We start from the raw sequence: 15,870 nt of genomic DNA on the forward strand, positions 1-15,870 counted from the left end.
AGAGGAAAACAAATAATGTGAATCAATGCATATATATGGAATCTAGAAAAATGGTATTGATGAATCTATTTACAGGGAAAGAATGGAGATGTAGATATAGAAAACTGACTTGTGCACAAAATGGGGGAAGAAAAGAGTGGGACAGAGAAAGTAACATTGACATATATACACTATCATGTGTAAAATAGCTAGTGAGAAGTAGCTCTAGAACATATCACAGGGAGGTCTGTGATTACCTAGAGGGGTGGGATGGGGGAGGGGAGGGAAGCTCAAGAGGGAAGGTAAATATGCATAATTATGGCTGATTTGCAATGCTGTATGGGAGAAACCAATACAACATTGTAAAGCAATTTTCCTCAAATTAGAAAATAAAGAAATGAGATCTCCTTCCCTCCAAAAGAATATATGTTGCATGATTCCTTTTATGAAAAACTACAGAAAATGAAAATGACTCTGTATTGTCAAAATACAGATTAGTGGTTGTCTGGGACAGCATAGGGAGAAAAGGGAAGGAGAGATTACAAAAGGGCATGACAAAACTTTTGGAGGTGATGGATATGTTTGCTATCTTGATTATGGTGATAGTTTCATGTTTGTATACATATGTTAAAAATTATCAAATTGTATACTTTAAATATGTAGGGTTTGATATATGTCAACTATATCTCAATTAAGCTATTAAATAAAAAGCATGTGGTAGATATGCAGAATACTAAATTGGAAAGATAACTGAAAGGACAAAAAGGCAAGTTGCAGAATACTGTAGTCTTATTTTTATAGGAGAATAAGCTTATGCACATTCTTTATTAAGAGGATATGCAGTAGAAGATTATAGAGTACTATGCACCAAATGTTAACACAAGAAAAACTTTAAATAAGAGATTCAAAAATATTTGTAGAAGTCTATTTATTGATATGGAAAGATGGTCACAAGAGACAGTAGAGGACAGGGAGAAGGCAAGTTACAAACAGTATTTACAGTATGGTCCTGTTTCATTTTAACTGCTTAACAAAGTATATAATCCAATAATTTTACATACCGAGACATTCACTTCAACTCAGATAAGAGGTTCTAATTCCTACCATGAGTTTTAGAAAACAGAGCTATAGTCCAAAAGTCCTAGAAATGCTTTCTGGACCACAGAACTTCAGGAATCACTATCATGTAGACTGAGGCATCAGCTTCTCTCCTAGCTTTCCTGTTTTGTGTTGACGAAACTGCAGTTCTAGGCCTGGGCCTAAACTTCTCCAATTAAGTTTATCCCATACAGTTTTAGCTGGTACAAATACAGAGAGTAGGCTCGCCTACTAGTAAAAGATAGAACTGTTTTATCTTTTCACGACTCACAGGAGAATAAATTACAAATGGTAAACAAATTAAGGTAGCTTTGCAAGGAGGAAGAAAACAATTATCTTTTAAAATGTAAGGTATGAAACAATGTACAGAATGATTCTAGTTCTTTGGAGGGAGAAAGTACATACAGATTGAAGCCCATAAGGTCATATAGCAAATTTCAATTGTTTTCACTCCAAATTTACATCTTATCCATTCAACTGTTTTGGGCACCAACTGTTTACCAGACACTACCAGTTCAAATCCATATACATTCATCCTAGACTTTTCTTCTAACTCCAGCAAGGTTTAGCCAAGTGCCTAATGGACATGTGCATTCAGAGGACGTTAAGAATTGCAAGACTAGCAGGAGCATTATCTACAGCAAAATTTGATCATTAAAACCAATCTGTGAGCCTTGAAGGCTGCCGCACAAAAAAGTGGAAGAGGGTTATAAGGTAGTGGGGCAATGAGAGTGGGTTTGGTATCATACAAAACAGCAATGTCACTTGTTTGCCATGTAAATCTAGGAAAAATGATTTAACCTCCCTAATTCTCATTGGAGGTGATCCAGAATAATGAGTTATAATCGTAAAAAAATACCAGTATGTAGCTCAGAGAACCATTGTTGAAAAGAGGAAACCTGTAATATGTAGTGCTAACAGTTACTGACATTAACAGTAGGTACTCTGGAAATTGTTTCCTCTCTACACCTACCTCCTTTCTCGTCTGTATGACTTGACATAAATGAAATAGCCAAAAAATGAGTTATAAATGTAGTTATCAAAATAAAAATGAATATTGCATTTTATCTGAGATTCAGGGCCATTTGTATGTTGTAGAATGAGTTATCTGATTCAGGTAAAATAGGGGAAAAACAGTAATTCCTTTTACATTAAACAGCCTGTAGCAAGCAACCCTGCCATTGTATACTGAGAATGCACATTTGGCAATGAGCATGTGGGGTATATATATATGTTTGTGTATATATATATATACATATGAATATATGTGTATCATTAGGTATCTTTTTGTGTATATACCTTGTTTATGCAACTACATTATAAATTCAAGGATATATCTTTTTAATCATTTGAAGCTGCAAATGGATTTAAGCAGATACTAATGAACAAGTTTAGCTTACTTACGATGCAGCAGGTTATCTTAAGTAAAATGTTAAAAAGCTCTCCATCTACATAATAATTGACAGATGTTTTCAACTCATAATGAAACACTGACACCCCAAAATGGTCTAGCTCAGGCTAGACTGTCACAGGTAATATTGTGTTAAAGATGTAATTCATAGCATGCACACTGTAATGACCAAAACATTATGTGTGGCTCTTTGGGAACAGACAGCCTATTCAAGTGTGTAGATTGTTAAAAGCATTCTCTTTTATTTCTAGCTCATTTTACATTGTTTCAATGATCACTTTAACTTCACGGAAAATGGCCATGAGTGTAGTATAACTGGAGTGATCAACGACCACAATTGAGCCCTTTCTGATATGCTCTTTTATGTTAATAAATATGGCCACAGCACTAACGAGATTGGCTTTTGCCTCTTTCTGGTTAAAGATGAGTTTTAACGCTGCTAATGATTCTGTATTGGTCATATCTCTGGCTGCAGTTGGATTTTCAGACATATTCAAAAGTACTTTCAAAACAAGATTTCTAGTTTTACGATTTCCAAGGGACAGCAAATGGAAAAGCTCTGAAAAGTAATTGGCAACAATGTGATGATGGTTAGAATCAGTAGTTAGTTGTCCTAGTATCTTTAATCCAGACTGCTGTCCAGGTGAATTCAAGGGAAACGATATGGTTTCTTTACACATATGCTTAACATGTAATTCAACCTTGCGTTGTCTTTCATCCCCAGAGGGGGGATTCAGAGTAATGACAGCCTTTTTTCTCATTTCAGAGGAAGGAAAGCTGAGCAAGCTTTCAATAAGTGTCACTACACCCACCTCATTAATGAACTCTTGAGCAAATGGATGAACATTAATGATCCCCATTGCAATTTGAGCTATTTTATGAATGAGAGGATCAGTAGTTGACTTAAGTAAGGTAATAAGTCTTTCAAACTCTTCAGAATCCATGTAGCATTCCATTTTGCAAGGGCAAGAAAATGGCTTAATCCCATTCACCTCCCTGATCCTGATTTGGCGCCTAATTTCCTCTATGGTCTGGATGCAAGGGTCAGAACCAAATGGGAACTCAGAGACAGGCTGTGAGCTAGAGGGAGTGCTTCTAGAAGGGCGTGCTGCTGCTGTTGCCACAGGCGAAGAACGGGTATTTTCCTCAGCAGAAGCCAGGACAACATATGAAGGAGGCTTTTTCTCACATGTGACTTGGGATCTAAAGCCTAACACTGCTGGAGTTACAGCGGGAGCTTTGGGCCATATAGTTACCTCAGACCAGTCCTTGGGCCTATCTTTTTCATTAATTTCATCCACAGGCTGAGGCTTAATTATTCTGCTCACAGGTCTAGGGTTAGGGTCAAAACTAGTTTCATCTCCATCCCAAAACCAGCTCCCAATAACGTTCTCCTCCTCCTCCTCCTCAGCTCCTGGCCTAGCCTTACAGCTGGTCCCAGCCACAGGCTCCAACTTCTCAGCACAGGATGGGGGACCAGTATCAGCTTTACCTTCATCCTTAGCACTGAAATGTTTACCAATCTCTTCTCCATTCCAGAACCAGGAACCAACATTGGCCTCCTCTCCAGCCCCAAAGCAGGTATCAGTACGAGTCTTATCTTTACATGTAAACCTGGACTCAGCAGTAGCCTGAGCCACAGAACAAAATCGAGCTGCTCTATTGGCCTCATCTTCAGCTTTGGGACGGACATCTGGCAGATGTTCTTTCATCTCAGTAACAATCTTGTTCTTAGACGCTGGCTTCACCACTGCCACTGCATCTGCCCGGGGCCCTGCCTTGCTTATTGCTTTGGCCTGGGTTTTGGCTGCACCAGTAGCCTCCCTCTTTCCTTCAGCTGATCTGACTGTATCAGTGGCCTCCCTTTTTCCTTCAGCTTCTACAACAGCCCTTTTTTCAGTTTTTGCCTTCTTTTTATTCTCATTCTTTCTATTCCTATTCCTTCTATTCTTAGCTCCAGGCATAGCTGAAGCCTAGTTATATAGATAGCTCTACACAGTCTTGGCCTTGGTTCTCAATATGTCTTGGGTCAGTGTCCTAATATTATTTTACTAGGTTGAAGGTGATGATCTTCTGTCACTCCAAAGTCACCACAGCTAGCACTGGAGATAGACCTGAGGTGGAAGAAGAAAACAAGCTTTCAGTCTCTTCCAACTGCATTTTTCTATGCAGAAAGTCACATAGGACGTAAGAGTACAGATGGACTGTATGGTAATAGTAGAATAGTAGAAAATGTTTTACCTCGTTTTATCCCTACCATAGTCCCACTAATGCCCAACAATGCCCTGTCCAGACACTTCTCTTTCCTCTGCATCAAATAGGAACAGAGATGATGAGAAAGTTTGGTGAAAGTGAGCAAGACTAAGGGGTACAGCCCCTTTGGAATATACCACTATACTCCACAGGTCTATCCTGGTATGCCTCACACCAACCTGCACTGATATGGTGGACTTTTCTCCTCTTCTCTTGTTTCTGGTGTTGACAAGCCCTATAGACAACTCACAGGTGGACCTATGAACAAAAACACAGAAGGGATTGGAACTTTAAGCATTTGGTAGATATGCACTCTGGCTTCTAAACCCAGTACCTGCCTTTCCAAATCTAGAGCTTTGTTTCTGGCCTCCTTGATCTTCTTCCATGTTATCCTTCTCTACTTGCTGGGTATCTATCAATTACCCTATAGTCACAACCGTGTCTTATCATATCCCCATTTCCCATACATAAATGTGAGGGCAAAGGTGTGTGCGAAGTTGGAATACAATGGCTTCAAGATATGATCTAGTCTTACTTGTCAATAGCCAATTCCCACTCTCAATCAATGAGGGTGCTCATGCTCCCACTCACCTTGGATTCAAATGAATAGCTTTCGTCTTCTTTCCAAATCAAATTCAAAGAGAACAGCTACCTGCAGATTTCTACAGGACTCTGAAAAGAACAAACCTATGAAAGACAAAAAAATAAGAAAGAAAACAGAAGAGACTGAGATGACCCAACACCCATCACAAGTGTTACAACACACACTTCTGTATATTCAAGGCCATGAAAAATGTCTCCCATCTCTCTGCTCTTCCCAAGTGATCTCCCATCCACTCCCCTGCTAGAGACCTGCAGCTTGTCTAATCATACCTCCCAACTCTAAAGTCAGTCATTTTCCTAGCAGAGGCATCACATCCTCCCTTGAATAAAAATATGAGATGCAAGAGTGGGTAGTGGAACATAGGCAACTGTATTTAGAAGGCAGGCAGTGAAGATAATGGGGGCTATCATTTCAATATCATTTTGCATGCTGCAGCCTTTTCCCCTTCCCCACACATACATAGTTCCGACCTCATTCACCACCTATGCCAGCCAGGCCACACAGCAGGTGGTTTCAGGAGATGCTATCTTTACCACTAAAAAACAGTCCACTAGCTGAAGAGTCACATCCTGCATAAAAGGGAGGGACATTCAGTAAAACGCCAAAACAGTATGCTGACAATGGTAGAAAAGTATCAGGTTAACGAACAGATTCCCAGAATTACTAAAACGTCCTTTTGAAGAATCAAGGAGTAACTAAATAAACATCTCTCACCTTCTAGAAATTGATACCCACTCCCAGTAACTCCCAGGAGCTTCCCTGGTGGCTCAGAGGTTAAAGCGTCTGCCTGCAATGTGGGAGACCTGGGTTCGATCCCTGGGTAGGGAAGATCCCCTGGAGAAGGAAGTGGCAACGCACTCCAGTATTCTTGCCTGGAGGAGGAGCCTGGTGGGCTACAGTCCACGGGGTCGCAAAGAGTCGGACACGACTGAGCGACTTCACTTTCCTTTCCCAGTAACTCCAAAATTCTGTGGGACTGCTTCTGCACCAAAATGAGAGTGGCTGTGAAAGGAAAATGGGTTTGGGTTTCCAGAACCAGAAACTAAATGGGCAGACTGACTTCGTGCGTTCTAAACTGACCCTGCAGAAAATTTTCCTCTCTATTCTGAAGAGCCATTCCCACACTTCAACATATTCAAGTGCGCTAGGATGTTCAGAAAACAGGTTCCAAACGAGAAACGTGGATTAATACATCATTTATTTATATGGATCCCTCCTGTGAAAGCCTACGGACTCCTCACTGTGTCATCTGCTTGCATTTGACACATGCAAGAGCTAAATACGGAAGGCAACTAAACAGCTGTATTAAGAAGCAACAGATTTGTCATTTTGGTGTCTTCATAACCTACGCACTCAGTTCCCCTTCCATTGAAGTCGCCAGATCAACTGCGCAGACAGAAGACTGACATCAAAGAGGTGCCTGTGGGAAGGGACCACACCCGGCACGAGGGGCACGACAGACCCCTTAGCAGAACCATGGCCCAGACTGCTCCCGTCCCAGCTCCGGCGGCCTCCCAGAGCCCCCACACTGGCTCCCTCCGCCATTTCGGCCGTAGCAGCTTCCCGCACAGCCCTCTCCCCGCACAGGCACCATCGAGGGCGGGGTACAGCCACCCGGAAAGCCCGCCAGGGACTATCCGCGCCGTATGCCTCCCCAGCATCCGAGGCAGCCCCTGCGGCCAAGACCCGGACCCGGCCCGAGCCGGTCGCCGCCTTCTCAGTGCCAGTGCCCCGGCGCTAAGGACCTCTCTAAGGGTCCAGCTCCGACAATCTCGCCTCCCCGTCCTCAGGCTGCCAAGGGCAGGCTGTGAGCCGGTCGTCGCCCCGCGAAACCCCCACTTGCCTTCGCAGGCGCAAGGTTCCAGTGGTCGGCCTCCCCACTCCGGTCGCAGCTCCTCTCTCAGTTCCCACAGCTCGCCGTGTGGGCAGAATGGCAAAGAGGGCTCCCTCTCCCCGCGCCAAACCCCGCAGGGGCTGCACAAGTTGCGGTACCGACTGCTCGCAGAGAGTATTAGCAAGGGGGGCGGAGAGATACGGCACGAATGGGCTCGACGCCCCCTCGCTGGCCCACCGTAGTTCCGATCCAGAGTGGGCGGGGCCGGGAGGAATGCCAGCCTGAGGGGCGGAGCTACGCCATCCCGCCTCGTCAGCCTTCCGCCACCCTGCGCCGACCTCCTTGCGGTGACCACCCCTACGCTTCTGGCCCTGCAGCTTAGGGGGCTCGCGGGCCGGGGCTGGGAGGGTCGCGAGGGGTCGCACTGCAGGGAGCAGCGGATGGATACAGGCCGCCCCGCAGTGTGTGTGTGTGTGTGTGTGTGTGTACCCGCAGACTTTTCGGTGTCCGCCCCCTCCCTTCCCCCATCACGCTGGCCATCCTTCTTGGGCGCGGGTGGCTGGGGGGCTGCTTTCACCTTCAGGGGCCGTGGGCTGGAGGAAAGTGGGAAGGGGCGCCCGTGGAGGCCGAGCCCCTGCCCCTCTTCTAAGGGAAGGCAGCCCCTGATAGACCTCTGGCTGAGGAGACAAACCACTTGTCTGCGCCAGTGTCGTCATTCTTTCTGCCACACTGCTGTTCTCTCAGTCGCTGTGGTGGCACACTTTACCATTTCACTGTCCCCACAGTTGCCCAGGAAAGAGGACCTTTCCCTGACAGGACCCGCACCTGCTCAGACAATCCTGTTTCTCACCCCCCAGTGAGGGGTCAGGCACCATGTAGGGGCAGTCCTGGCTCCTCTTCCTGCCTCCTGTCAGGTCTTCTCTTGCAGGGGATTCCAAGGGCGCCTCATCTTTGGCAGAGTGGGAATACGCCAAGGATTAGAACCAATTGGGATCTCACACACTTGCCATACACACCAGTCTAGTTTTATCTACTATGGCTATTAACATATTAATCATAGAGAATCCAGAAAAATAGTACTGATGAGCCTATTTAAGAGAAGAAATGGAGATGCAGACATAAAGAATGGACTTGTGGATGCAGTGGGGGAAGGAGAGGCTAGGGCAAATTGAGAAAGTAGCATTGACATATATACACTATATCATGTGTAAAATAAATAGCTAGCAGGAAGCTACTGTATTAAGGGAGTACACAGGGAGCCCAGCCTGGTACTCTGTGATGACCTAGAGGGGTGGATGGTGTGAATTTGGGGGAGCCTCAAGAGGGAAGGGATATATATATATATATAAAATTATAACTGATTGGTGATGATATAGTGCAGAGACAACCACAATATTGTAAAGAAATTATCCTTCAATTAAAATACCAAGTTAATCATGTTAATTTTAAATTGCCTGTTTGATAATCCCCAAATCTGCATTATATCTGAGCCTGGTTCTGATGCTTTGTATCCTTAAACAATGCTTTTTCTTGCCTTTTAGTTCATCTTATAATTTTGTGTTGAAAGTTGGATGATGGTAATAAGAACTGAGGTAAACCGACTTTTAGTAGCAGTTGGGCTGTGCATAATGTTTGCTGTAACTGTAGGTGCCAGTCTTCAAATTCCTCTAGCCTCTATTTTTGTCTCTCCTCTTAACTTTCAGTTCAGTTCAGTTCAGTCGCTCAGTAGTGTCCGATTATTTGCGACTCCATGAATTGCAGCACGCCAGGCCTCTCTGTCCATCACCAACTCCCGGAGTTCACTCAAACTCATGTCCATTGAGTTGGTGATGCCATCCAGCCATCTCATCCTCTGTCATCTCCTTCTCCTCCTGCTCCCAGTCCCTCCCAGCATCAGGGTCTTTTCCAAAGAGTCAACTCTTCGCATGAGGTGGCCAAAGTATTGGAGTTTCAGCTTTAGCATCAGTCCTTCCAAAGAACACCCAGGACTGATTTCCTTTAGAATGGACTGGCTGGATCTCCTTGCAGTCCAAGGGACTCTCAAGAGTCTTCTCCAACACCACAGTTCAAAAGCATCAATTCAGCTTTCTTTATAGTCCAATTTTCACATCCATATATGACCACAGGAAAAATCATAGCCTTGACTAGACGGACATTTGTTGGCAAAGTAATGTCTCTGCTTTTGAATATGCTATCTAGGTTGGTCATAACTTTCCTTCCAAGGAGTAAGCGTCTTTTAATTTCATGGCTGCAGTCACCATCTGCAGTGATTTTGGAGCCCCAAAAAATAAAGTCTGACACTGTTTCCACTGTTTCCCCATCTATTTCCCATGAAGTGATGGGACCAGATGCCATGAGTTGTTTTCTGAATGTTGAGCTTTAAGCCAACTTTTTCTCTCTCCTCTTTCACTTTCATCAAGAGGCTTTTTAGTTCCTCTTCACTTTCTGCCATAAGGGTGGTGTCATCTGCATATCTGAGGTTATTGATATTTCTCCCAGCAATCTTGATTCCAGTTTGTGCTTCTTCCAGCCCAGCATTTCTCATGATGTACTCTGCATATAAGTTAAATAAGCAGGGTGACAATATACAGCCTTGACATACTCCTTTTCCTGTTTGGAACCAGTCTGTTGTTCCATGTCCAGTTCTAACTTGTTTCCTGACCTGCATATAGGTTTCTCAAGAGGCAGGTCAGGTGGTCTGGTATTCCTATCTCTTTCAGAATTTTCCACAGTTTATTGTGAACCACACAGTTAAAGGCTTTGGCATAGTCAGTAAAGCAGAAATAGATGTTTTTCTGGAACTCTCTTCCTTTTTCCGTGATCCAGCAGATGTTGGCAATTTGGGCTTCCCTAATTATATCTTGCAGAGAGAGTCTGCATTTGCAACTCTTTCAGCTGCACTTCACTGTTACTGTACTGGAGGCCTATTAGCATGTGGAGGAGAGGAAGTGTTCTATAATCTTACAATTAAATTCCAGTCTTTTGTGGGCCTGTGCCTCTTGATTCTGTCCTTCACAAGTATTTGTTTAGTGTCTTTCTTCTCCTTACAGGAGAATGGAAGGTTAGAGTGGGCTGGATATAAGGAATGCCTTTCCCTTAGCTGGGATAATGTTCTGGGAAAGTCTTTTCCACTCGAGGGTAGCCTTTTGTTATGGAGAAGATTGGGGAGTGTATTTCTTGAGTGTACACTTCCCCTCCCACTGCCAGAGCCCTAAGATCTTTCTGCTATCTTCACTATGACTTCCTGGAGGTAAAGTCCACTGCAGGTCCCTTAGGGGTTTCTCATTCTCATACTATTCTACCCTCAGTCTCCAGCAGTTTGTCAAAATTCCCACTTAAGTGTTCTTACCTGTTTACGTCTCTAGCAGTTTCTACTCAATGTAGAGAGATAGGCTGTGACTCTCCGATTTGTCTTTTCTCCAGAATTTGGTGTTGTCATCTGCCTTGTGACCTCAGTTCTATGATGGTTCTAAGTCACTGATTTTCAGTTTGTTCAGCTTTTTTCTTGTTGTAAGTACAGGGCTTCCAAGCTCTTTGCATGTCAGAACTGAAAGTGTAGCTTAGGGATTTTAACCGGGTAACTAAAGATCAGTGAACACAGCTTTCATTCTCTTCTTTTCAGCTGAACATCAGATCTGGGAATAAAGTTGCTCTTGAAAACCTAGCTGCTCCATGAATATTTGCTCTTTTCTCTCCCAAGTATAGAAAATTTACATGACTCTCTGAACTTGAAATCTTAGCCCCCAGATTCTTAATGTGGAGTGCAGTTTAGAATTCAGACTTCCTGAATTAAAGATCTGGTGAGGTCTGAACAACTGTGACTTAAACCTCTGGAAAAAAGTCATCTCTGTTACCACCACCACCATAAAGAGGTGGTGCACTACACTACTAGGTGCTTTCGTAAATTAGAGTTACCAGTTTCTAAGCCCTGTAGTGAGTGATAGTCATTCAGTTGTGTCCAACTCTTTGCAACCCCATGACTGTAGCCTGCCAGGCTCCTCTGTCCATGGAATTCTCCAGGCAAGAATATTGGAGTGGGTTGCTGTTTCCTTCTCCAGGGCATCTTCCTGACTCAGGGATCAAACACAGGTCTCCTGCATTACAGGCAGATTCTTTACCATCTGAGCCACCAGGGAAGCCTACTATTAAAGAGACATTTCTAAGTATAAAGACAGGTCATCTTAAAAAGTATCAGCAGATACATCCTTGACTTTATCTTATAATCTGTAGACAATATGTTAGAATATGTAATGAATCCATACACCTTTTCCAAAGGAATACTGGAGACAGAAGTAACCATAAAGTTATATATGACAACCATCAATCAGATGAAATAATTTAGATGAAGCTGGTTGCTCTCGAAGAGAGGGAGACTGGGCAAGTGGTCATGAAGGAACTAGAATGTGCTTTTAACTTTGTATGAAAAATAATGTTCAGTTCCATGCTGGTGAACATAGTTCTGTTTTTGCCACATAAATCCTCTACTTCAAATTACTGTCTGAATGCTTTACTAAAACTCTGCTCCTGGCCTTTATTTTGGAAACTGTTACTTTTGTTGCCACCTGCTGATGATCACTGTCCTCTGAAGCTTCTACTGCTTTCCTACTGTCCCCTGACACCTTGGCTGCCCTTGTGTTGTCCCCTGAAACTGTGACTGCCTTCCTGCTGTCCCCAGAAGTTGTGATATCCTTCCCATGGTCCTTCTAGCTCTGGTTGCTCTGTGGCCAGAGAAAGCTGCCAGTGCCATGAATCATGCCACTTTCCCTGTACTTCTGTTACTGATGCAGTAGGGATATCAAAGCAAACACCCTGCTTTCCTTTGAGAAAGATCATTCACTTCACTTTGTAATCGATATCCTCACCCAGTTACTCTTTAAGTTCTTTCTAAGTATAACTAGTGTTTGACATTTCAAACATTACAAAAAGCCCTGTAAGCACTTTCTCAAAGGAGGCTGCATAGTAGAGTAGGGACTCTTTCCTGCGGGCTCTACTCTGGGACATGGCCAGACTTCAGAGCTATAACAGTCCAAAGCATAAGTAGAGACTTTACCACTATTTGTGTCACTTTGGAAAAAGTACTTAATGTTTCTATAACTCAGTTATCCTTCCAAGGGGATTGGTAATTACTTTACAGGATTCTTGTATATATACTAACTGAGGAGCTATCTGATATTCTGAAATATCTGCAAGTATCAAGTCTTTCTAGTTCCTTTTAAAATTATGATCTAGTCATATTATGGGGTGGGCTGGGAAAAGCAGTAAGAGTAGATGAGATCTCCTTGGTGGCTTTTGGAGGTCACAATTGCTAAGACATTGCCATTGTGCTCTTTCTCACTGTAACATTGGTGCTGTGTATATTCTGTGTTGCTTAACATAATCCTTTACTATATTAAAAGAACATCACTTTTACATAAATATGTCTCCCTCCTCCTTATAGTGATGTACCACAAGGAAGCTGATCCCAATTCCAGAGGTGAGTCTGCTTGGTCTAGGGATAATTCATTCCCTTGGTACTCTGGAATGGGTGGTGATGTAACTCTGCTCAATGAGAAGTGAAGAGAAGATTGCAGAAAAATTTCTGAGGAAAGTGTTCTCACTCATAAGAAAAGGCCATCAGTAAAGATGTCTTCTTTTCTTCCTTCAAAAGTTGCTCGACTCCTTGCACACATCAAGTTTCCAGCCTTAGGATGGAAGCTGATATTGTGAGTGGCAGATGAAAGAGATGGGGAAAAAGCTGAGTCCTTAGCTGAATCAAACAATCATCAAGACTGCCATACCTCAGTACTTCCAACCCGTGAATAATAAATATCCTTATTAAGTTAGTTTTAGTTAAATTCCTGTTCCATAGAACAACCCTAAATGTACTGTATGCTCAAGCACAAAATAATCCTTCAATGAGTAATAGTTTGTGACCTTTGTTTGTTGGTAAGCAAGGCAATGGCACCCCACTCCAGTACTCTTGCCTTGAAAATCCCATGGATGGAGGAGCCTGGTAGGCTGTAGTCCATGAGGTCACTAAGAGTCGGACACAACTGAGCGACTTCCTTTTCACTTTTCACTTTCATGCATTGGAGAAGGAAATGGCAACCCACTCCAGTGTTCTTGCCTGGAGAATCCCAGGGGTGGGGGAGCCTGGTGGGCTTCCGTCTATGGGGTTGCACAGAGTCGGACATGACTGAAGCAACTTAGCAGCAGCAGCAGCAGCAGCAGCAAGCCTCTTACACTGTTGGTGAGAATGCAAACTAGTACAGCCACTATGGAGAACAGTGTTGTGATTCCTTAAAAAACTGGAAATAGAAGCCATAAGACCCAGCAATCCCACTGCTGGGCATACACACTGAGGAAATCAGAATTGAAAGAGACACGTGTACCCCAGTATTCATCACAGCACTGTTTAAAATAGCCAGGACATGGAAACAACCTAGATGTCCATCGGCAGATGAATGGATAAGAAAGCTGTGGTACATATACACAATGGAATATTACTCAGCTATTAAAAAGGATGCATTTGACCCAGTTCTAATGAGGTGGATGAAACTGGAGCCTATTATACAGAGTGAAGTCAGAAAGAAAAACATCAATACAGTAATATTAACGCATATATATGGAATATAGAATGATGGTAATGATGACCCTATATGCGAGATAGAAAAAGAGACACAGATGTAAAGAACATATTTTTGGACTCTGTGGGAGAAGGCGAAGGTGGGATGATTTGAGAGAATAGAATTGAAACATGTATATCATCATATGTGAAATAGATCACCTGTCCAGGTTTGATGAATGAGACAGGATACTCAGAGCTGGTGCACTGGGATGACCCTGAGGGATGGGATGGGGAGGGAGGTGGGAGGGGGGTTCAGGATGGGGAACACATGTACACCCATGGCTGATTCATGTCAATGTATGGCAAAAACCACTACAATATTGTAAAGTAATTAGCCTCCAATTAAAATAAATTAAAAAAAGAGTCCAAGTTTCTTCCTCTATGCTATCTATCCATCAACACTAGTTCTGTCTTATTCATAAAAAAAAGGCTCCAGTGCATGATACAAACAAATGCTAAAATAGGGGTGAATAAAATACTGTGTAAGTACAGAGGATGGAGGAATTACTTCCTACCAAGGGACAAAGAGTAAGAGTGAGAGCTTCAGAAAGACTTCAAACAGGTCCTAGCATTTGAGCTGAGCCTAAAAGGATGGCTATGTTTCCCATAGGCAGAGAAAGAGCATGAGGATATTGAAGACTGAGAGAACAGCCTGGGGAAATGCACAAAAGTAGTAATGTACAGAGAACAGTTGGGTTGGAAATGGCAGACAGTCCCATGCAGCTTGAGTACAGGCAAAGTGGAGCAGGGCTTAGAGTGGGTGAGGCACGAGTGAGTGCCTCCTTAAATTATATCTTTATCTCATTCTAGTTCTGGCCCAGACTTGGAAGAATGTGTTGGAAATGGAGATGGAAAGGTAGAACTGTATGGGAGAATTGCACAGGGCCCTGAAACTCTCCATTGGGAGCCTGGTAGAATTTTCTAGATGAGATCCCACTGAAGGTTGCATTTTTGAAACAGGGTACAGCAGAGGATCAGTTGTGATAGATAGAATGTCATCTGTCCTATATCTTTCATTCATGATAGGACAGATGACAATTCCACTCTAATTTTATCCCCAGGCAGCAACACAAGTGACATCTGAACAGGTCCTGATATTTATTACATGAGATAACCCATAATATTTATCCAGAAAGGAGGGAGAAACAAAAGGGCCACATATGTGTTGACATACTTACTTCAACTACACTCCCAGTAAAAAAAAAAACTGAGGGATGATCTAGTCCTTATAAGTGCTATCCAAGGAGTGATCAGAACAGAGGTAATCATCTTTATGCATAGACACACACACCTCACACTTCCCTGTCCTTTGGCTGAGATTGAAAAAATCCACAGTTGTGAGTTAGTTATCTGCACTGGAATGCATGTGGGACTTAGAGGTATCTCGCTGGACTGCCCTGCGAAGTTGCCCAACTACAAATACACCGTATGCACTGTGTTAAGTTTCCCTAATAGAAAATAAAGGCTGAGGGAGCTCTGATAAGAAAAAAATATAGAAAAAGATCTTTAAAAATCATCTAAATTGTAGACGTATGCCACAAAAACATAGGCTGCTTATTAACATAGGCTGCTTTTTTCACGGAATTTAACTTGTTTATGCATGATGCATAGGATCAAACATCGGTTTATAGATATGAACCGAGAGTTGGCTGCTAAAAATAGGAGTGTGTGACACTTTTGTTTTTACACATCATCAGTTCTTTGACACCAGCTACCCTGAGGTAGAAGCAGACTCCACAGGTTTAAGAGTACAGTCCCCAATAATACTGTCCCCATTTGAGATGCCAGTTACAAGTCCTGGAGTACCACCCACACTTTTGACTGACCAGTAATAAATTCAAAGGTTCCCATGACACTCTCAAAAAGGTCTTAATGACCCAGATAACAACAATGGTGTGGTCACTCACCTAGAGCCAAACATCCTGGAGTGTGAAGTTAAGTGGACCTTAGGAAGCATTACTATGAACAAAGCTAGTGAAGGTGATGGAATTCCAGCTGAGCTATTTCAAATCCTAAAAGAGGATGCTGTTAAAATGCTGCACTCAATTTGCCAGCAAATTTGGAGAACTCAGCCATGGACATGG

The 15,870-nt window shown here is 43.0% G+C and overlaps 1 protein-coding gene across 3 annotated transcripts in view; it reads right to left on the minus strand.

The window, feature by feature from the left end:
• Positions 1 to 890: 890 nt before the first annotated feature.
• The window catches only part of GPRASP3 (G protein-coupled receptor associated sorting protein family member 3), a 107,574-nt gene continuing 92,594 nt past the window's right edge, over positions 891 to 15,870 (minus strand). The window contains exons 1-4 of one of the 3 annotated variants that reach the window (XM_019955680.2): positions 7,189 to 7,455; positions 5,333 to 5,428; positions 4,921 to 4,999; positions 891 to 4,602 (exon numbers count right to left, since the gene is read on the minus strand). In XM_019955680.2, the coding sequence (XP_019811239.2) occupies positions 2,746 to 4,452 (1,707 nt within the window). In that variant the 5' untranslated portion in view covers positions 4,453 to 4,602; positions 4,921 to 4,999; positions 5,333 to 5,428; positions 7,189 to 7,455 and the 3' untranslated portion in view covers positions 891 to 2,745. Of the gene's footprint in view, positions 4,603 to 4,920; positions 5,000 to 5,332; positions 5,429 to 6,059; positions 6,541 to 7,188; positions 7,456 to 15,870 lie in introns of those variants that run through there. The other 2 variants (XM_070785374.1, XM_070785373.1) reach the window with 2 other exon arrangements.

This window comes from Bos indicus, chromosome X (assembly GCF_029378745.1).
Source record: "Bos indicus isolate NIAB-ARS_2022 breed Sahiwal x Tharparkar chromosome X, NIAB-ARS_B.indTharparkar_mat_pri_1.0, whole genome shotgun sequence".
Taxonomy (NCBI): domain Eukaryota; kingdom Metazoa; phylum Chordata; class Mammalia; order Artiodactyla; family Bovidae; genus Bos; species Bos indicus.